The sequence below is a fragment of the Anas platyrhynchos genome, chromosome 27 (assembly GCF_047663525.1).
Source record: "Anas platyrhynchos isolate ZD024472 breed Pekin duck chromosome 27, IASCAAS_PekinDuck_T2T, whole genome shotgun sequence".
Classification (NCBI taxonomy): domain Eukaryota; kingdom Metazoa; phylum Chordata; class Aves; order Anseriformes; family Anatidae; genus Anas; species Anas platyrhynchos.
Genome location: NC_092613.1, coordinates 2,647,897 through 2,668,194, shown reverse-complemented (window position 1 = coordinate 2,668,194; position 20,298 = coordinate 2,647,897). Strand labels below are relative to the sequence as shown.

At 48.1% G+C, this 20,298-nt stretch overlaps 1 protein-coding gene and 1 long non-coding RNA gene across 10 annotated transcripts in view; both read left to right on the top strand.

Annotated features, from left to right (window-relative positions):
- The window catches only part of FGD2 (FYVE, RhoGEF and PH domain containing 2), a 31,568-nt gene extending 17,998 nt beyond the window's left edge, over positions 1 to 13,570 (top strand). Inside the window, exons 1-15 of one of the 9 annotated variants that reach the window (XM_038168460.2) lie at positions 1,213 to 1,465; positions 4,405 to 4,720; positions 5,357 to 5,437; positions 7,332 to 7,480; positions 7,861 to 8,017; positions 8,140 to 8,278; positions 8,786 to 8,844; positions 9,770 to 9,862; positions 10,199 to 10,278; positions 10,357 to 10,387; positions 10,523 to 10,615; positions 10,852 to 10,977; positions 11,171 to 11,317; positions 11,603 to 11,743; positions 11,829 to 13,564. In XM_038168460.2, the coding sequence (XP_038024388.1) occupies positions 4,523 to 4,720; positions 5,357 to 5,437; positions 7,332 to 7,480; positions 7,861 to 8,017; positions 8,140 to 8,278; positions 8,786 to 8,844; positions 9,770 to 9,862; positions 10,199 to 10,278; positions 10,357 to 10,387; positions 10,523 to 10,615; positions 10,852 to 10,977; positions 11,171 to 11,317; positions 11,603 to 11,743; positions 11,829 to 12,059 (1,725 nt within the window). In that variant the 5' untranslated portion in view covers positions 1,213 to 1,465; positions 4,405 to 4,522 and the 3' untranslated portion in view covers positions 12,060 to 13,564. Of the gene's footprint in view, positions 1 to 1,212; positions 1,495 to 1,547; positions 2,258 to 4,404; positions 4,721 to 5,350; positions 5,438 to 7,331; positions 7,481 to 7,841; positions 8,018 to 8,139; positions 8,279 to 8,785; positions 8,845 to 9,239; positions 9,393 to 9,769; positions 9,863 to 10,198; positions 10,279 to 10,356; positions 10,388 to 10,522; positions 10,616 to 10,851; positions 10,978 to 11,170; positions 11,318 to 11,599; positions 11,744 to 11,828 lie in introns of those variants that run through there. The other 8 variants (XM_038168458.2, XM_038168459.2, XM_072028472.1 and 5 more) reach the window with 8 other exon arrangements.
- A 3,006-nt stretch (positions 13,571 to 16,576) lies between these two features.
- LOC139999613 (uncharacterized) lies at positions 16,577 to 18,155 on the top strand. Its single transcript, XR_011805095.1, has 3 exons — positions 16,577 to 17,014; positions 17,540 to 17,650; positions 17,747 to 18,155. It is a non-coding gene; the product is annotated as an uncharacterized lncRNA (long non-coding RNA).
- Positions 18,156 to 20,298: the final 2,143 nt, after the last annotated feature.

The following is a 20,298-nucleotide window of genomic DNA, read 5'->3' as shown; positions in this document are numbered from 1 at the left end:
CACATCTACTAGTTCCAAAACACAGTTTAGATAGCTTTTGATGGCAGGACCCTCCCCTGTTTCCCCACTGAGTGGGTAATCCAGGTTCACAATCTTATCTGATGCTTCACAAACAATGCATGGCCTTCAGTTGCCGGCCTGTTAAATATCAAATTTCTTTTGACATTTTTACTGCTTGAAGTGGTAATGTTTCTTCACTTATCTGACTTGACTTGACACCGTGATTTTCACCTAATTGTCCTAAGGAGTCTTGTTGTCTGCATTTTACAAGGTTGCCTGCTTTCTTATCACTGTAAGCATATCTCAGTACCACATTCCCTCCTTCTAAACAATGTAACTCTGCAAAAACAACATTTATATTCCCACATCCTTATTAACAATCAGACAGATTATGATCCTGAAATATGGGACCAAATTGATGTCAAGTTGTGGGACTCTGCAACTAAAAACAACGAGGTTGCAGTGGGATTGCTCGGCACCTGGCGAGCAGTCTCTGAGGCCTTAAAGAGCCCTGTGGGACCACAGTCAGACACGTGTGGTTTCCCAGATAGTGAGTGAGCTGCGGGCTCCTTTACTGATCCAACTGCTACGCCATGGGCACCTCTGCCGCTACAGCCATCGCAGGCCTTTGCTGTTACGCCCCCTGCTGACCTGGACGTGCCTTTTGACCCAGACCCCATTGGCCTTGAAAAGGAGATGGATCTGCTTTTCTTTGATCTGGGAAGAGCAGGATACATAAGGCCAAAAGGCCGAGTTGCTTGACAACTTAAAGCAAGACATATTGTTCAAAAGGAATGGAGAATGGAGACTTGTTTGTAATTAAGAAAAGGAATGGAAAATGGAGACTGTTAAGCCATGGAACTTAAAGGATTGTTTGTTACCTTTTCTGATTGTACGTATGTATAGGCATAGTTGCGTTTAGTATGTAAAGCGATGTTCTGTATATTTAGAATGCTTGATGTTCTTGTGTGCATGTTGGTGGAGCGTAGACTCCCCGCACACCCAGTGCCGTTTACTTGCCTTTTATACCTTTTATAAATATTCTTTTATAAATATTACTAAATTCAGATTGAGTTGAGACTTCATTTATAACACAGCCACTCTGCTGCTGCCCTGCCTTTGCTGCCGCAGCCGGGTTGGGGACAGGCTGAACAAATTCCCAGTGTTTTTGAGAGCTGCTCCTTGCAGCCTGGTGCACTTCCTCTTTCCTTTTTGAGGCCGTGCCAGATAAAAGCTCATCTGCTGCAGAAGGGACAGCAGCTGGTCTGTGCTGTGGGTCCCAGGGACACCTCAAAGTGGAGTAAGGGAGGGAAAGGCTCAGGGCCGTGGCCAGGAGACACAGTCACCTGCCCCTGCAGCTCCATCCTTACACCTGGGATCTGCTCCCAGCTGACGCAGCCTGTGCCATGGAAAGGGAGGCAGGCAGTGGAACATGCTGAACCTTGTGGCTGTTTGAAGACTGTGGGTAAGAAGGAAACGTCAGGGGCACTACAGGTACATTAGGGTTCCACGTGGTGTGGGTTTTGGAAAGAAGACCCGTGGTGGAGGTTGTTTGGAGGCTGTGGGGAAAGGCAATTGGGGAATTTGTTTTTCTTTAGCACTCAGATTTGCCCTGTAGCCTTCCTCATGCTGCAGATCATGGAGCAAAGTCTGAAAACCTTAGCTAGGAGGTGACTGACTTTGCTGGAGGTTTCTGTGCCAGAATCAGGTTTAGGCTCAGTACCTTTGCAGTTAGCCTGCCTGCTGAATGTTGTTTTTCTGCTGCCTCTGGAGAAGAAGATTTTGGTTTGCAAACATGCAGACAGTTCTCACCCAAAGGCAAGCACAGCCTGGGGCGGTAGGTGTGCACGCTTCCTGCCATAGCTCCACCAGTACACCTCCAGCTTCCTCTGCAACTCTTCTGACCAGAGCAGCCCCACGAGCTCTGGGCCAGCAGGTAGACAGCTGGGCGCTTCACAGTCCTTGGAAATCCACTACTTGAGTGTCTTGGAGGGCCTGAGCCTCAGACACCAGCTTCAGACATCCAGTTGTTTGCAGCAGTATGACCCCTAGGAAGGGGAACAGAAAGCATCTTGCAAGGGAGTGTGTGTGTGGAGGGGAGTCAATGCCTTTCAGGCTGTGTGGCTGCTCCATAAAACAGCATCTTCATTTGAAGCATGAGCTGGGACCTGCAGATTGCATGGGATGACAAACAGCATAGGCCAGAATCAGGGCTGGTGATATGCCTTGCTCCAGTGAGGTGGTTCTGAGGCTTGGGGTAGGTTGTGTTTGTGGTCAATGCCTAAGTTTTCCTATCTGCTAAATAGGGATACCAAATCTTGCCTTTTCTTGTATCTGTGAGGTGCTCTCAGTGAGCCTTGGTTTTGCAGCCCTTCCTAAAAATGGTGAGACATAAGATTTCCTTCTGCTCCAGGTGCTTTGCCTACATTGTGTGCTCTGCTTGACCTTTGTGCTCTGGAGGGCTTCAGAGTAGTATGGTTGTTCCCATGGTCCTACAGTCACAATTTGTCTTGTGATATTGTGTTGGAAACATTTGTGGTCTTTGATCTATCCCCATTTTGCTGCTGCTGTGTGTTTGTTGTTTGCATATGTTTGAGTTAGGGGAAATAAAAGTAACTTTTATCACTTTTAGAGGAAGCTGTAGAACCTGGAAACAAGTTTTCTGGAACAGAAAACAGCGTAGCCTAAGTCAGCACAAGTCATACTGCAAATAGAAACAGAGAAGTTCCCTGTTGGATCTCAGCAGTGGGTTTAGGCTTACACAGGTCTGGAAGGCACTGGGAGAGATGGATAAATCATCTCTATCACAGAAAGGGCTATGACTGCCTCCAAGGACAGGTGTGTGTGTCTGTGGATGCACTCACGAGCTCACAGACACATGCTGGTCCATGTGGGGATAGATCTGTCCTCCTCTTCAGATGAGTGTCTGCTATTGAGTCACTTCCTGTCTGCAGCTTCATGGTTTTATGTCCAGTTTCATCCTGCTTTTCTCCTCCTCCTCCTCACTCCATTCCTGTCTGCAGGTCACCACTGGATGTCTTACTAGTTTCTGCCTGGAGGAATTTACTAAACAACCAGCTCTTTGGTGACAGACAGCTCACTGCCGTCACCTTCAAGGTGCTGCTCTGTATTTGTCTTTGTCTTTGCCAGAAAAGAGAAGAGAGAAAGCCACTAAAAGATCACCCTTCTGCAAAAACACAAACCTTCCTCAGGGCTGAGACCTCTTGGCTATTTGGCTTTTAAAGCCTTGTGCCCAGGACAGTTGGTTCCCTGCTTTGGCTCCACAGCAGCAGTAGACAGAAAGCCAGAGCTGTTCCAGTGCTGCAAAGGACAGGTCTGCACTTTGGGCATTTAACAGCTGGGAGCAAGCAAAGATCCAGATGCACCATTTGCTGACACCAAAGCTAAATGGCGTGGACTTGAAGTGGAAGAGGATCCTGCTGGGAACAGGGATGATGCCCCTCCATGGATAAACAGTACAGACAAGCTTTGTTTGACATGTATCCAAAGTGATGATGTGAGCCCAGAGATGGAAGTGGTATTCATGTGGGATTTGTCCTGACCCTGGGGAGGAAGGTTGAAAGGATAAGGTCTGGGATGATCAAGGACTGGCATTGCCTTGAAAGTTGTTGAGTTGGTGAGAGGTATTCAGAGGCTGTCAGGTTTCCCAAGTCAGGCCCTAGCACAATTAGTAAAATTAGTTTTAAACTAGAGATCCAGACTGGAAGTGGCTTGAAGAGCACTATGCCAAGTCAAGCCTATGGAGACATGGGGAACAAGTTGGCAGAGACATATCTCTGGGAAGAAACACTGAAGTGGGAGGGGAAAACCTCCAGGTGATCTGTTGCAGCCCAGAATTTTGGCTACATTCAGCAAAACGTGGTGGCATGTTTGTGTGTTATTGCATGGAGACATCAGGAGTGGCGAGGAGAAGAGCCTGGGACAGGGCAGAAAACCCAGCAAAGCTTCAGATTTCAGATTGCTCCCACCTAGTGATGCCTGAGAGGAAGTGATGGGCTGTGCCAAGGAGATATGTGGCTTGTACAAGTCTGGAAGGCTAAGATGGCTCAGGCTGCCTGTGAATAGGATAAATGGCTGAGCTGTGCTCTTGTAGAGCAGGATGGGGATTAACCACACCAGCAGGAGGAACCAGGAGAGGAAAGACTGGATCATGTCACCCTCAGACTATGTATAGGCTTTCAGACACTGGTTTGTATCAGCAGGGTTGTGGCAGAGCAGGGTAGCATCAGCACTGAAGTGCTGCCATTTCCTACCATCTTGCTTGAGGATGGTAGCCTAGGCCAGCTCAGGACAGTGCTGTGGGAAAGCCAGCCTATGGGCTGGCAGCCGGGAGGCCTGCACTGTGCTGGGGCATCTGATCGTGCTGGTTCCCCCCCCTTGCAGGGTTGGCAAATTCCCCTGGAAGGACTAACACTCTCTGCATGGCCAGGCTTATCCTGTGACAAGCCAGCCCCAACAGCTTCCAACATCCTCAGCCAGCCAGGGCCAGAACTTCTCCCAGATGGCTGCCAGGCACCAAGCAGAGCAAGAGAGTGAGGAGGAGGAGGAACAGCAGAAGAGGAAGGCCTCAGCAGCAGGGCAGAAAGAGCAGCAAGGTCAGAAGGGGCTTAGCTTCAAATGCCTTCGTTCTTTCCGACACAAGATCAGCGGGGACAACTGGAGGAGGCAACAGGATCCAGGCCTCGAAGCTGGCAGCAAGGTGAGCTCTGGAGGTGGTTCCTGGTAGGCTGATGGGTGCTCACACCCAGTTGTGTGTGCTGGATCAGAGCTGAGGTCTCTGCTGAGCAAGTCACTGCCTGTTCAAGGTCTGGTGCAGGGGGTGACAGAGAAGTGGCCCTATTCCTGGTGCTTTGGGCACAAATTCCCTGTAGTCAGATAGATCCAGGTAAAGCTTGTGTCTTCTAGCTCTGATATAACTATAGCATGGTTGGTCCCACAGCGTCACCCATGCCTATTGCAGATGCATTTCTGCAGGTCTCATTCAGAAGCCTTGGTGGAACTGCAGACCATGGGGTTAACCCACCCCATGCTGCCCTACTGTATGAGATCACTAGGCCTGTATTGCCCTAGGAGAAACAGACATGGAGAAAGGAGTGATCTATAAGAATGTGAGCCAAGCTTCCCCACAGCCTGCTTTGTTTTCACACAGTTTTGTTTTCACACTCAGTTTTGCTGGATGCTTTGTTGAAGCCCTTCCTTTGCCCTGACCCAGAGTAAGGTCCACTTCCAGCTGCACTGTGGGCTTTGAACCCTGCGGAACAGAGCTGGATCCCCTCAGGCTGTTAGGGACAGCTCACATCACTGCCCATGAGACTGAGCCCTTCTCCTCATGCAGGAGCCAGAGGAAAAGAAAATCGCTCTGGAGCTGCTGGAGACAGAGCAGGCTTACGTCAACCGCCTCCACCTTCTTGACCAGGTGAGCTGGGGAGCAGAAAAGTGCATGCAAGCCTGGGAAGTGATAGCCCTGCTGCAACCAGCCCCGACTAGCACAGCCTGGGCAGCCCACGCTGACAAACCAGGCACACACTTAGCAGTTGTCTTGTTCTCCTTGACAGGGCTGGGATACTGTGGCAGTGCCTGGGCTCAGTTCAGTGTGCGCACAGGCCAGGAACTGTTTCCTGGAGGTTATGGAGAGAATGAATCTGTGCAGATGTGAGCCTTGCTGGGTTGCTGGTCATCACAGCCAGAGAATCACAAAATCATAGAGTCATAGAATCACAGAATTGTTTGAGTTAGAAGGGACTTCAAAGACCACTAAATTCCAACTCACCTGCTGCAGGCGTGAACACCTTCCATTAGACCAGGTTGCTCAAAGCCCCATCCAACCTGGCCTTGAACACTACCAGGGATGGGGCATACACAGTTTCTCTGGGTAGCCTGTGCCAGTGCCTCACCACCCTCATAGTAAAGAATTTCTTCCTAATGTCTAATCTAAATCTACCCTCTTTTACCTTAAATCCATTACTCCTTGTCCTATTCCTGTGCTCCCTGATAGAGTCTCTCTCCAGCTTTCTTGTAGGTCCTCTTTAAGTACTATAAGGCCTCCCTGGATCCTTTTCTTCTCTAGGCTGAACTCAATGCCAACTCTCTCAGTCTATCCTCATAGCAGAAGTGCTCCAGCTTCTGATCATCGTTACAACCCTCCTCTGGACAGGTCCAACTCTAACAGGTCCATGTCTTTCTTCTGCTAGGGGCTCTAGAGCTGAATGCACCACTGCAGATGATAGGGTCTCATGGAGAGCAGAGCAGGGTGGGAGAAACACCTCCCTTGACCTGCTGGCCATACTTGTCATGCAGCTCAAGATACGATTGGCTTTTTGGGCTGCAAGCGCACATTTCTGGCTCATGTTCAGTTTTTCATCCACCAGTACCCTCAAGGCCTTTTCCACAGGGCTGCTGTCTTTTCACTTCATCACCCATCCTGTATTTATGTTTGTGATTGCCCTGACCCAGGTGCAGACCCTTGCACTTGGCCTTGTTGAACCTCTTGAGGTTTTCCCAGGCCCACCTCTCAGTCCTGTCCAGGTCTCTCTGGATGGCATCCCTTCCCTCCAGTGTGTTGACCACACCATGCAGCTTAGTCTCCTCAGCAAACTTGCTGAGGGTGCACTCAATCCCATTGTCCATGTCACTGACAAAGATGTTAAACAGTGCTGGTCTCAATACCGACCCCCCTGTGGGGCTCTGCTCCTCACTGGTCTCCACCTGGACATTGAGCTGTTGTCTACAACTCTAAGTGCAACCATCCAATCAATTCCTTACCCACCGAGTGGTCCATCCATCAAATCCATGTCTCTCCAATTTAGAGAAAAGAATGTTGTGCAGTGCCATGTCAAGTGCTTTGCATGTGTCCAGGTAGATGATATCAGTTGCTCTTCCCTTATCCACCAATGCTTTAACTCTGTTGTAGAAAGCCACTAAATTTGTCTGGCACTATCTGCCTTTAGTGAAGCCATGTTGGCTGTGACAAATCGCCTCTCTGATCTCTGTGTGCCTTAGCATAGTTTCCAGGAGGGTCTGCTCCATGGTCTTGCCAAGCACAGAGGTGAGACTGACTGGTCTGCCAGGTCTGTTCCCTGGGTCTTCATTTTTTCCCTTTTTAAAGATGGGGTTTAAGTTTGTCCTTTTCCATTCACTGAGAACTTCACCAGACTGCCACAGCTTCTCAAATACGAGGGGTAGTGGCTTAGAAACTTCATCCACCAATCCCATCAGGCCCTGTGGATGCATTTTGTCAGGTCCCTTGGGCTTGTGCACATTCAGGTTCCTTGGATGATCTCAAATGTGATCTTCTCCTACCTTTCTTTCAGGTGTTCTATACAGAGCTGATGAAAGAAGCCAAAAATGGGAAAACAGTCCCAGAGGAGGTGGTAAAAATGATCTTCTCCAACATTTCTTCCATCTACCAGTTCCATGCCAAGTTCTTCCTGCCAGAGCTGCAGAAGCGCATGGAGAATTGGTGAGCTGTGGGAGGGGAGGGTCCAGGATGCTTGGGTTAATTTCCCAGAATAAAGGAGCAGTGGCGAATTTGGCCTCCCAATAGGACTAGAGAGTTCAAGCCTGTTTTGCTCCAGACGTCTTTGTGCTGGACAGCACTTCCTTAAAACAGTCCAGCCCAGATTAAGCTATTTCTGAAAAGCGGAGTGACATCTCATGTGGCTTAGGGGTGTTCCCAGGAATGAATGCCAAGGCTGGCTGGCCATGTACCTGTTCTAGAGAGTGGGGAGTTGTATGAGGATGTAGCCATAAACCTCTGCCATGCATAAACTGCCCCCCTTTTTTTATCTCTTGCTGTCCATCTTCCCTACGGTCTGAGGAAGCTGTGGTTCCCTGCTGCAGGAGCTCCCACCCAAGGATCGGGGACATGATCCAGAAGCTTGCACCATTCCTGAAAATGTACGGTGAATATGTGAAGAACTTCAACAAGGCTGTGGAGCTCATCACTGTTTGGACAGAGAAATCACTGCCCTTCCAGGAGCTCATTGCTGACATCCAGGTGATAGGCCATGGCAGTGTGGGGGGACCACAGGAATGCTTCCCAAAATCCCCCTCTAGGGAGGAAGCAGAGGATAGTAGGAACTACTGTGTTTACTGTTTCTTTCTCTGTGCATGGGTCAGAAGAGGAAGGTCTGTGCTAACCTAACACTGCAGCACCATATGCTGGAACCAGTGCAGAGGATCCCACGCTATGAACTCCTCTTAAAAGACTATACCCAAAAACTGCCGCCTGAGTCCCCAGATCGGAATGATGCAGAGAGTAAGAGCTCCTTGCTGTAGCGAGCAGTGGAGTGGGTTGGTGGGGGAATTGACAGCTCCTGGCATTGTACATGGGCATCAGGCTACCTGGGTCCTCTCAACAGCTGCTCTTGGATAAACCTCTGAGTATGACACTTTTCTGACCCCTTTAGGGTCTGTGAAAGTTGTTGGGAAAGGTGGGTGATGGTTCAGGATAAGGTGCGCTGCTGCAGAGCATTTCCCTGCAGGGAGATCTGCCACGACCGGGGGAGGTATCACAACCATGTGGATAACAGCAGTTCCCAGTCCAGCTGGGATGAAGGATAAATTAGCACCCTGTGTCTCCCCACGACTGCCTGTGCTGCACAGCCTAGCAGGACCCAGGCACCTGTGTGGTGCTCAGGGCCATTCAGATGGTATCCAGGGTAGGACAGCAGCCACTGCATGTGCAGTTGCTGGTGAGGACAGATGCAGGAGTTTTCTCCTACCTCTCCACAGCAGGAGCTTAACTTTTCTCTTTTCCTTGCAGAGGCTCTGGAGTTGATTTTCATGGTGGCCAAGCATTCAAATACAGCTATTGCTGAGATGGTGAGTGCCTGTCACAGCTGGCAATGCTTTGCAAATCATGGCATGGTGATTTGCTGGCACTCTGCCAGATTTTCTCATGGCCTCTTTGCTGTGCAACTCAGAACAGAGCAAAACCCTGCCCAGAATGGGGCAGCGTTCAGCCGGGGAGGTTAGACTTTGCTTTTGATGTCTGACCCCCATCTCCCCGAGCCTGGGGAAATAATGTCTGTAGCATCAGCCGTGTTGTGACTGGCTGTTTCCAGGCTGGAAGCTGCTCGTGAAGGTCAGTCTGGGGTGAGTGACATGTGCCATCTCCCCCGGTACTCAGTAGCTGGGCTGGGGCTGGAGGGGACCCAGGTATGACAAGGTGTTGGCTGTTCAGCTCCCTCCCAGACAGGTTCCCCTGCCTCCCCCAGGAGCGGCTGCAGAACCTCTGGGAGGTGTCCCAGAGACTGGGCCTCGAGCATGACATTGTGGATCCCTCCAATGAGCTGATCAAGGAGGGGCCAGTCCAAAAAATCTCAACCCGCAACAACAGCACATCGGAGAAGTACCTGATTCTGATGGGAGCCAGGATGCCAGGGGGAAGGGGCAGGGAGCAGGTGGGATAGGGATGGCGAGAGGGGCAGACAGCTTGGCCAGGGGTGGTGGTGGCTCATCTCTGTATAGAAAGGATTATTTCAGTTCTGTGGGGTTTGAACACCCTGGTTCAGGGCTCCATGTGTTTGGGAACCTCTGATTCCCTGGGGGAGGCCAGAATCCTGTAGTGGTTTCCCTTTGTAGGGTGGGAGAGGGCTGGGGCAGAAGTAGGCACCTTTTAGTCCAAATCTTTCCCAGGGATCGGCTCAGCTCCTAGGGTCTGAGGGACCCTTGATCCTAGTGAACCCCTCAGCCCTGAGCAGATAGGTTGCTGGGCACAGACCCACACTCTTCTTCTCCTGCACAGTTCAACAACATGCTGCTGTACTGCGTGCCTAAGGTCATTCAGGTGGGCGCTGAGTTCCAGGTCCGCCTCCGCATTGACATGGATGGCATGAAGGTCAGACAAGCCCTTTGTCTTTTTGCTTTCCCCAAGGCCCTGGGGAGCAGTTTCAGAGGCTTCCTCCAAATGCAGCCCTCTCTGTGGTGTAGTGTGGCTGCTACCTTGTACTTCCTGGGAAGGGAGGAAGAATTTGGAGCCAGAGTTGATGTTGTGGGTGAGGGGGACTGGTTGCAGCCTGATCCTGTGAGATTGTACTGAAATATCATGCACGGATTTGAGGGGCTGAAGGGCTTCTGCCTGAGGGAACTCCCTGTTACTCACTTCACAGATGGAGGTCCCTTTGAGCTGGATGTTTGTTCAGCTGTTTCCCATGTTCTCTTCGGTGTCTCTCAGGTGCAGGAGCTGAATGATATGCAATTCCCTCACACCTTCCTAGTCTCGGGAAAGCAGCGGACACTGGAGCTGCAGGCCAGGTAAGGGAAAGAGTGATGGCCCCATTTCTCCTCAGGGAGGAGTGATGCCAGCTTATCCATCTCGCTTTTTGCACTTAGGTCTGGGGAGGAAATGAATGCCTGGATCAAGGTACGGCTGAGTGCTGTGAGAAGTGGCACATCCCATACCAGCTGGATGCCTGGGTCCCCAGGGGTGCTTATCCCCTACCTGTCAGTGTTTGGGTATCCCCCCTATCTGTCCTTCCAGCCCTGCCTTCCCTTCTAGGCTTTCCAGGATGCCATTGACAGGAAGGAGAAGAGGAGTGAGAGCTTTAAGATGGTTGTGCGTGGGCTGGAGACAGGAAACCCCACACTCAAGGTAACCTGTCTGTCCTTCCCATGTCCTGTCTGCCTCCAGCACCCCCATACGCTGAAGCTCAGGGAGGTCCCACTTTGCTGTGCCTCAATTTCCTAAGCTAAACCCTACAGAACTAGTGGGGGCAGACTGGGGAGGGACGAGTAAGTGCAGAGGGCCTGAGGAGGCTGAGAGAAGTGTGAGCAGGATCACCCTGACCATGGCTAGCCAGCCCCAGCAATGCCATTTCCCACCCTCAGACAGAAGAGCTGGGCTGCCGAGCCCCACAGTGGGTGCGGGACAACTTGGTGACCATGTGCATGCGCTGCAAGGAGCCCTTCAATGCCATCATGCGCCGGAGACACCACTGTAGAGCTTGTGGATACGTGAGTTACCCTCTTCCCCAACTCTTCCCTTGCCTTCTGGCCTGAGCAGTTGGGCCAGGAATGCAGCCCTTGTACACTCTGCACCCCTTTACCTGGGTTCAGGGCTGTTTCCTGTCCCTCAGCTCCTCATGGAGTTATAGGGATGCCCCAGTTTTACCCTAGCCCCATCAGTGTCCATGCCTGATTGTTGTAGGTGGTGTGTGCTCACTGCTCAGAACACAAGGTGAAGCTGCAGTATGATGGGAACCGCCTAAACCGTGTATGTCAGGAATGCTATGTGTTCCTGATGGGCCATGTAGTGCTGGAGGACCAGGAGTGGAAGCACAAAGGCATCCTGGAGGTCAGTTGTACCCCTCTCTGCCCATCCTCCCTGTGCCCTGCTCCTCCAACCTCTGCTGCCATTCCCAGCCCTTTGATCAGTGCCCTTTCTGCCTCCACTAACACTGGGTGTTTAGAGATTTGTTGGCTGTTTTTATTTTATTTTATTTTATATTTTATTTTATTTTATTTTATTTTATTTTATTTTATTTTATTTTATTTTATTTTATTTTATTTTATTTTATTTTATTTTATTTTTATTTTATTTTATTTTATTTTTATTTATTTATTTATTTTTTGGCAGAAGGGAGCTGCAGAGATATCAGGCAGGAGTCTTCTGTGCAGTTCCCTGCAGCTGCTGGACAAGAACGGCAAGGGAGGCATGAGGGGCTGGTTTGTTATCCCATGGGATGATTCCCTTGTGCTGTACATTTATGCAGCCCCCCAGGTAAGTCTGGGCTCAGCTCCATCTGCAAGGGGGCAGCCCAGTGCTTAGATTGCCTGCCTTTCATTGCTGTGTTCTCTCTTGGCAGGATGTCCGAGCCCACACCTCCATTCCACTGCTGGGCTACCAGGTAAGGGACCTGCCACAGGGCAAGGCCCAACACCTCTTCCAGCTGGCACAGTCCCAGCAGGTCTATACCTTCCTGGCCGACACAGAGGAGCTGAAACAGCGCTGGATGAGGATCATGGCACGCTGTGCTGCAGGGATCATACACCCAGAGGAGGGTGAAGATGTGGACTCATGCAGTGAGGCAGAGTGAAGCCAGGCCCAACTCCTGGGCTGCCTGGTGGGTCACACCTACCCACCAACACCTCCTGTTCATAGCCAGACTTAGGCAGATCCCCCACCTCTCTGTACTTTAATTTTTCACTGCAAAAAGGGCAAGGTGGGGGTATGTTTGTCACCATATGGACAAGCCAACTCCCCCTCCCCTCCCCTCCCTCCCCGCCCCTCCCCGCCCCTCCTCTCCCTTACCTGAAGATGGAGGTACCTAGGATGTGAGGTGGGGGCCATGGCATTCGGGAGAACCCACAGCCTGCCTGGCATTGGTCTGCTGCGCTGTGCTGCCACCTGAGGGCAGCACAGCTTTCATGCCTCAGCTTTCTTCCAAGCCTGGTGGTAGATGCCATATGGCAGACATAGCCTGCTGCCATAAATCTTTCTTCTTACCCCAGTGCAGTCTAAGGAGCCTTTATGGAGGTTGTATTTTCTGGAGTGTCCTGCAGGATTGACAACAGAGACTGTTCCTTGGCATAATCTTACCCATAACCAGGCCCAGTCTTGCACCTTGCTGAGACCAAGCTGGTAGCTTGACCTCACCCAGCTCGGGGACCTTAGTCCAGGATTTAGGATGCTGCTTTCCCAGCCTGTCAGCACTCCTGGCCTCACAGTGCTGCAGTCCCATGGTGTGTGGGTACCCTGTAAAAATGGACACCCCCATCTGTGTCCCTGTGGTGGCCTGTACTCTGCCCATCCCAGACTTTCCCAGGACCTCAGTCTGCTCACAAATGCTTTTTGTAATACACCATAAATGTTTGTTCATTGTCTTTTGTATTATAAAAAACAAGGAGTTCTGTTTGAGGAGCGGAAGTTGCGAAAGCTCCCTGCTGAAGAAAGGAGCTGTATAATACTTGGCCAGACACTATGAAAATTCTTTTGCTTAATGTAACAAAAAAGAGAACCCCCTCCCCTTCTCTCCTTCTGCATCTCAGTTGCCTCTTTTGTTCAAGGACACTGCTGCAAAGCTCATATAACCACCTCCTGATAAATTGCTAAACTAGTGTATCAACATCCTGCCTTCCCGTCTCACGCTGGGCCAACAGGACCAAATAAAAATAGAAGTTGAACCACAACGCCAAGGAAGACTATGGCCTTCATCTTCACGGCCACCAGAGGGACAGAGACGACCCCCTAGCAACAGTGCGTACAGTCGCAGAATATACCAGGATGTGCTGCGTAATCCCGGAATTACCAAGATATAAAAAGGGACCCTGGCGGGAGTGAGGTGCGCGCCGTTGGCGGAGCCGAGACTCCCCGGCCGCCCAGCGCTGTTTTGCTTGCTGTTGGCTTACTCAATAAATTCCTTTCTATGGTTAATACAATGCTCTCTGAAAAATTAATTAAGGGGGCAACTTATAACAAATTTGGTGCCATGACTCGGATGAAGGCAATTTGATTGAAAGACCTTCAGAGGGGGCGCCCTGCTGATTTCAGCAGCCTTCGCTAGGACTACTTTGATTCAAATCCTTCACAGACGAACCCTAAATTCAGCAACAAGCAAATAAAGCTGGCAATCCCAAGTAATCTTTGTGCACGAAGAATGAACTCATGGGATGAGTAAGTATAGGCTGGTGTGCCATTCGGTTGGGGTTGGCATCCCGGAGCATATCGTTGTGAGACGTCCAGCAGGACGAAGCGAGTGTGGACCCCTCGGTAGTACGGTTCCCACATCCCCCAAGGGACTGGGCCATGAAAAGGGGGAAGCGATTCGTGCATGCGTGTGTGAAGGTGCTCCGGAAGATGGGACAGAAGAAGAGTAAGCCTTCTGGTCCCATGGGTGGGGTAACGTCTGATGTTAGGTTACCCCGGGATTAGTGATTAAAAACTATGAGGAATCCCCTTCTAGGCAGGGAAAAAATAAAGTAAAAATAATACATTATAGTGTTGAAGTTTGGGGCAGTAAGCAGATTCGAGGAGACCACCTTTACTGGCCCATATTTGGGTCTTTTGAAGATTGGGTTTGTCAGGCCTAAATATTTATGTAAACTCAAAGGAACCTTTTAGTTTGGAAGAAAGTGAATATGCACATTTGTGGATCAGCTCGGAAACTCAAGCCAATTTATACCCTCTAAAAGAAAAAGGAGGGGATGGGAGGCACAAGAAAAACCGAGAATTAGAGATCCCAGCCCCACTGCCTCCCTATATTCCACCTACTCCACCTGCAGCCCCTCTGACTCCCAGGCTTCCTAATCCACAACCCCAGGGAGATGCTGATAGCGACTCTGACTCTAGCGCTCAGGGACCAGTGACTAGGAATATGTGGCCATCCCCATTAATTCCAGGGATGTCCGAGATTTTAAGAAAGAGATAGGAGGAGGGTAAGCGAGCTTTAATGGTAACTGGCATAATGTTTGCAGTTGCTGAGGAATAATTCTAACTGGAATAATAACTGTACATTGTATATTGTATATATAGAAGCCCAGGCATTTTTGTTAAAGTGTTCTTTTATACATATGTTAATATGTAAATATAAGAACTGCCATTGAGGTGTATGTCTAAGGGAACAAAATTTGCCCAGGCATATCATCGGCTCATCAGGTTTAAATGTCCTCAGTGTAATTGCCTACAGGCAGTTAATTTACAGTGGTCTGATTTTACATGTGTATCTATATATTATGGATTTTGGAGGGATTGGGATTGACTAGTAAAGAGATCCTAGGAAAACGGTGGAATATTAACCACTGTTGATTACAATAGGAAAAGGTCAAAGCAAAGAAATCCCCTGGAAAAGCCCCCTAGGATGTATACTAACACGGTGGAGGGATATAGTGGGGTGAGAGGGTACAGAAAGTAAAAGAACTCTTATCAAATATTGTAATCAGTGGTGGCCACTTTATAAACTAGAGGATGGAGAGGAGTGGCCCCTAAATGGAACTATTAATTATAACACCATATTACAGTCAATGTTGTTTTTGTGGAGAGAAGGAAAACAGGATGAAATGTTGTATATTGATGTTGTTTCAGCATCTTGGTGGGAAAAGGTACGGAATTAAGTTGGCCCCTGACTGAGCCTTTGATGTTGGCATTAGAAAAGTAAAGGCTAGAGAAAGATAAAGGAAGTGTTAAAAGGGTTGTTGAAAGTGTTAAAGGTATTCAAAGTTGAATGAGCAGGGAAAGAGGATGTAGGAATGTTAATATCTCTGCCTCAGCCCGAGGCTGAGATCCTAAAATCAGGGGTGTTAGTCCTCTGGGGCAAAGGGTCTGAGAAAGAGAGTTGTTATGGAAACAGAAAAGCAGTTAACTCTTAAAACAACCTGAGTTCATGTGCAAGCTCAGATTGCCGATGGGACCGCTCAGGGAACTGCGGACAATTGCATTCCCTTGACCAACCCCACTGAGACCCTAATCATCCCGAAATTTATGATCAGTTAAGTAAATACTAAAATCTGGTTGAATTGGGAATTGAGAATATTATTCCTAGATACGGAATTATAGAAACAATTGACTCTGACCGAGGCCCTCATTTTGTCTCCAAAGTGTCTCAAGAGACTATGAAAGCTCTAGGAACAAGTTGGGAATACCACACTCCATGGCATCCCCAAAGTGCTAGAAAGGTAGAGCAAATGAATGGTGAAATTAAGAAACAACTAACAAAACTTATGCTGGAAACTAAGGCTTCTTGGGTAAAATGTTTACCTGTTGCACTGTTAAACATATGGACACAGCCCAGAACTGATGTAGGAATTTCTCCTTTTGAAATGCTGTATGGTATGCCCTATGACTTGGAATTGCCACTTGATCACCCTCAATTCTAATTAAGACTTACTCAATAAATTCCTTTCTATTATTAATGCAGTGATCTCTGAAAATTAATTAAGGGGGCAACTTAAAACAGCTCCACCGAGGAACGAATAACAGTCTGTCTGCTTTTGGAAGAACAGCACTGATGTATCAGCAGACTCATATGCAAGCTGATCCAAACTGGGTGCACCTCAGGTGTACCTTGTCTGTTAACTATCTCTGACATTGTGCCACCTCAATAATATCAGCGGATGTACCCAGCACCACCTTGGGGCTACATAGAACGTGGAAATTTCTAGTATGTTAATGTTACTCTGTTAACAAAACTGACGTAGTAGCCGCTTGCTGTTTCTATTTTTTTTTTTTTTTCTGTTCAATAGTCTCCTCAGAAGTTGTTGTGGACATGTTGTGTATCTTTTCTGTTCTTCCAGGATTCATTTGTCAGGAAAGACGACCATGAAATCCGGTGGCTGTGGACAACCATCTACCAGGTGGTTGTTGCAGATGCTTTTGGTCACCTTCATTCGTCTTAGATTGCCTTTTCCTATATCCTGAGTTGAATTTTTGTGCAGTGCTATGTTTGCAATGGTAACGTTGTGGCTGAGGTGTTTTTGATTAAAAATGATCTTATCTGTAATAATGAATTCACCGCGTGTGGCTTTGTGGAATGATTCCCACGATCAGAACATTTTTCTTCTTTGTCACAGATGAAAAGCTCTTTGCAAAGAGATGGAGAAGGAATTAATTATACCTCTGCCTCATCCTGTGAGACCAGAAGACATGGAGTAAATGGAAATTGTGATTCTCAGGAGACATACTAAAGGTCTTGTGTTCCTTTTCTGCCTTCCCCCTAAGGCCATGGGTACATTGGGTTCACCCTGGGAAGGGCATGTTGCTCAGGGCAGTTATTTCCTACCTGAGACAGCGTGGGGTGTGTATTTCTGCTGTTTTCACTTGCGGTTTTCAGCGCAGTTCGCATTGCTTCCGTTATTGAGAAAATGGTTTGGGAAGATGTGTCTGCTGTTTCTCGGGATTTTCTGCCACTGCCTGCTGGCAGAAAAAATCAGTAATGCGGGTGGAGCCATGTAGGACTTCCCCGAGGTAAACCTTCAACGGACGGGGACCCCTAAACTCGTGCGCCGAGCATTCAAGACAAATGTCCGTGGCACAAAGATCAAGGACGACTTCTCAGAGGTAAGCAGCTTTCCCTTTGTTTCCCCATTCTCTCAGGAGCTGTCTTTACTATGGTTGTACACACTTCAGGCTCACAACACTCGTTTTCTCCTCTACTTAGTATTCCTAGTCCCTGCCTGGTGGTGGATCAAAGTCTACAGGTTGGTGTGTTTCCAAGTTGAAAGAGATGAGTACATCTATTTAAGGTGACATCTAGTAGGATCATTTAAAGTAAATTAATCTATGTAGTAGTAGGTGCCTTTATTGCATGCAGCTCTTCTTCAGGTGAGTAATTCTTATAGCATAAGTAATTCTTTTCCCATGTTTCATTCATGATGTTTGTAGCGTGCCTCTTTATGTGTGTGTTTGGCCTGGAGCTGTCCTACCTGGCAATTAGTGATGTTAGCTAAAGTGGTGTTCCATCAGTGCAATAATACATTGTCCTGACTCTTTGGAAAAGACATCTGCTCTGTCTCTGGGAGAATACTCAAGCTCTGGGCGAGTACTCGAGGGCAGCTGGCACAGAGTCTTTTTGCTTTTTTTCAGCAGTAGGTAAACATTAGGAGGAACCGGTCAAAGGAAACAGCGCTTTCTGGAACCGTCAAGTTCTTGTTCGGCAACTTAGTGACTGGTTTGATCTACTTCACAGGTGTAGAGGCAAGTGGACTGCTCTTTTGAAATAATAAAATTAAAAACATAAAATTTGTCAAACATGGCAGTGGATGTTTGCAGTCTGTTTATTGCTTTTGCCAGTGGTAGATAACATTTATAAGGAATCGGTCAAAGGAAAGAGTGCCTTCTGGAACTGTGAAGCTCTGTGTTGGCAACTCGGTGACTGGCTGGACCTACTGTCCATCTCCAGAGGGAAGTAGAATACTGTTTTGAAATTAAAAAATACTAATAAAAAAATAAAAATATGGTGCTGCTCTATGGTGCCCGGAGGACTGCCACTCTGCATGGCAGTTAAAAAGAATGTGGTTTGGAGATGGAGAGTGGCAGAGGTAAAGCAGCTGGGAAGAGAGACACAAGTATTGCAGTAGGTAGGCTGTGGTTATCAGGTGCCTCAGGATGTGCTTTTTTTCTTGTTTCCGCCCTTCCCTCACGCAGCTTTGGAGAGGTGAAGTCCCCATGTTGTAGAGTGGTGCAAAAAGGTGAGAGGGTTGTCAGCCCGGTCAGTTTCCTTCACCAATGCAAGTCTTTGAAGAGAAACAGCCTGGTTGCTTCTGCTGCACCCTGTTGAACTAAGCCAGACCAAAAACAGGGCTGCTGTTCCTCCTGCTCTCTTTGCCTCTTCGCATCTTGCAAAGGAATGGTCCAGCAATTCGGGTCAATAGGGGATAAGAGAACAAAGGGGTTTCAGAATAACTGCTATTACAACTGTTTCATGGGACACTGTGCAAGTCTCTGACATCCAACCAAGATGGACAAAGAAGAAGGACAAGGGAAAAGCCTGTGAGGAAGACTATGAGCCTTCAGTACGAGAGACCCACAGAGGGACCACCAGAGACTGATAACGCATGCACCAGTGGGTGGGTTTGGATTCCAGGAACTAATTATAATAACCCTCCTTTTCTAGAAGTAGTAACGAGTATGTATTAGCCTAGGAGCATAAAAACCAGCTGCCTGATGTAACTGGTGTGCGTCTTGGTCGAGCAGAGACTCCCAGTGCACCCAGTGCTGTTTGCTTACCTCTATTCATTTAATAAATTGTAAACTTTGATTGTAATCCTATTTGGGACTTAGTCATTTATTACAACAGGCAACCTTGTAAAATGCAGACAACCAGAATCCTTACCGCCATTAGGTGGAAATCACGGTGTAAGAAACATTACCACCTCAAAGAGTAAAAGCCTCAAAAGAAATGTGACTTGTAACAGGCCAGCAGCCGTGTATTTTCTGTGAAGCAACAGATAGAGTATGAACCTGGATTGCACAGTTAATGGGGAAACAGGGGAGGGTCCCGGTCCTTGGGAGGGAAAAAAAAAAGTATATAAACTGTGTATGGAATTAGTAGGCGCCCTCCTGCTTGCGGGACACCCGCCATTATAATCTCGAATAAAAATGCTACTGTACTGAGATCCTCCCCTTGCCTATGTTATTGGCTACAGATTGATTCACGGATTTAAGGTTTCAGGGATAGGGCACTAGGGTTGGGTTTCAGGGTAAGTGTTCTCAGGGTTTATGTTTAAGGATTTTAAGTTTTTTAGGGTTGGAGTTTTAATGGTTAGGATTTTAGGGATTTGGGGGTTAGGGTTTTAAGGGTTTCAGCGTTAGCATGTTACGGTTTTAGATTTTTTTGTGTTGTAGTGTTGATAGGTTTTTTAGGGTTAGGGTCTTAGGGTTTTATTTTTGGTCAGTTATTTAGGGTTAGGGTTTTAAGATCTTAATTTTTTTTTTTTTTTTTTTTTTTTTTTTTTTTTTTTCAGGTTAGGTTCTCCAGGGTTAGGGTTTTGAGTGTCCTAATGTTTTGTGTTAGGGTTTGGAGCATCCTAATGTTTTGGGTTACTGTTTGGAGCGTCCTCATTTTTTTGGGTTTGGGTTTTGAGCATCCTATTTTTTTTGGGTTTGGGATTTGAGTGTCTTAATTTTGTGGGTTTGGGATTTGAGCGTGTTAATTTATTGGGTTATGGGTTTTAGGCATAGGTCTTCAGGGGTTTAGTGTGGTAAATAGTTTGGGTTGGGTCTATAGGGGTTTCGAGGATTTTTAGGGTTAGGGTTTGAGGCTTTTTTGTGTAAGGGCGGTAGGGGCTAGGGTTCTCTGATTGGCCATGCCGGCTCTCCAGGGGATGCTGGTAGTTGTAGTTTTCTGGCACCAGGCTTCCAGGAGGCCATGTTGGGTGCACAGAGCATTAAGGCAAATGTAGTTCTGGGACTCCGGACTTCCGGGAGACCATGTTGAGTTCCCAGAGCATACCGGGAAATGAAGTTCTCAGACTCCGGACCTCCAGGAGGCCATGTTGAGAGCCCAGAGCATGCCGAGTAATGAAGTTCTCGGAAACTAGGGTTGGAGTTAGGGGCTATGGCTGGGGCTAGGGTTAGGGTTTAGGGTGAGGGTTGGGGTTACGGTTAGGGGTTAGGTTTAGGGCTAGTGAATGCTGGTTCTCTGTGTTTGCAGATGATGGTGAGCCTGTTTAAACTAATTCCAGATGAAGAAGTTTCAATTACTTGCTTGGTGATAGTGTCAGTTCAACACTAAAAGCTGTAGCAAAAGCACAGGGATTTCTGCTTCTAGAAACACCCCAGGTCTCTTGTCTGCTCCCTGCATGCTTTTGAGCTAAAGCAGATTTAAAGAAAGAAAGAAACAA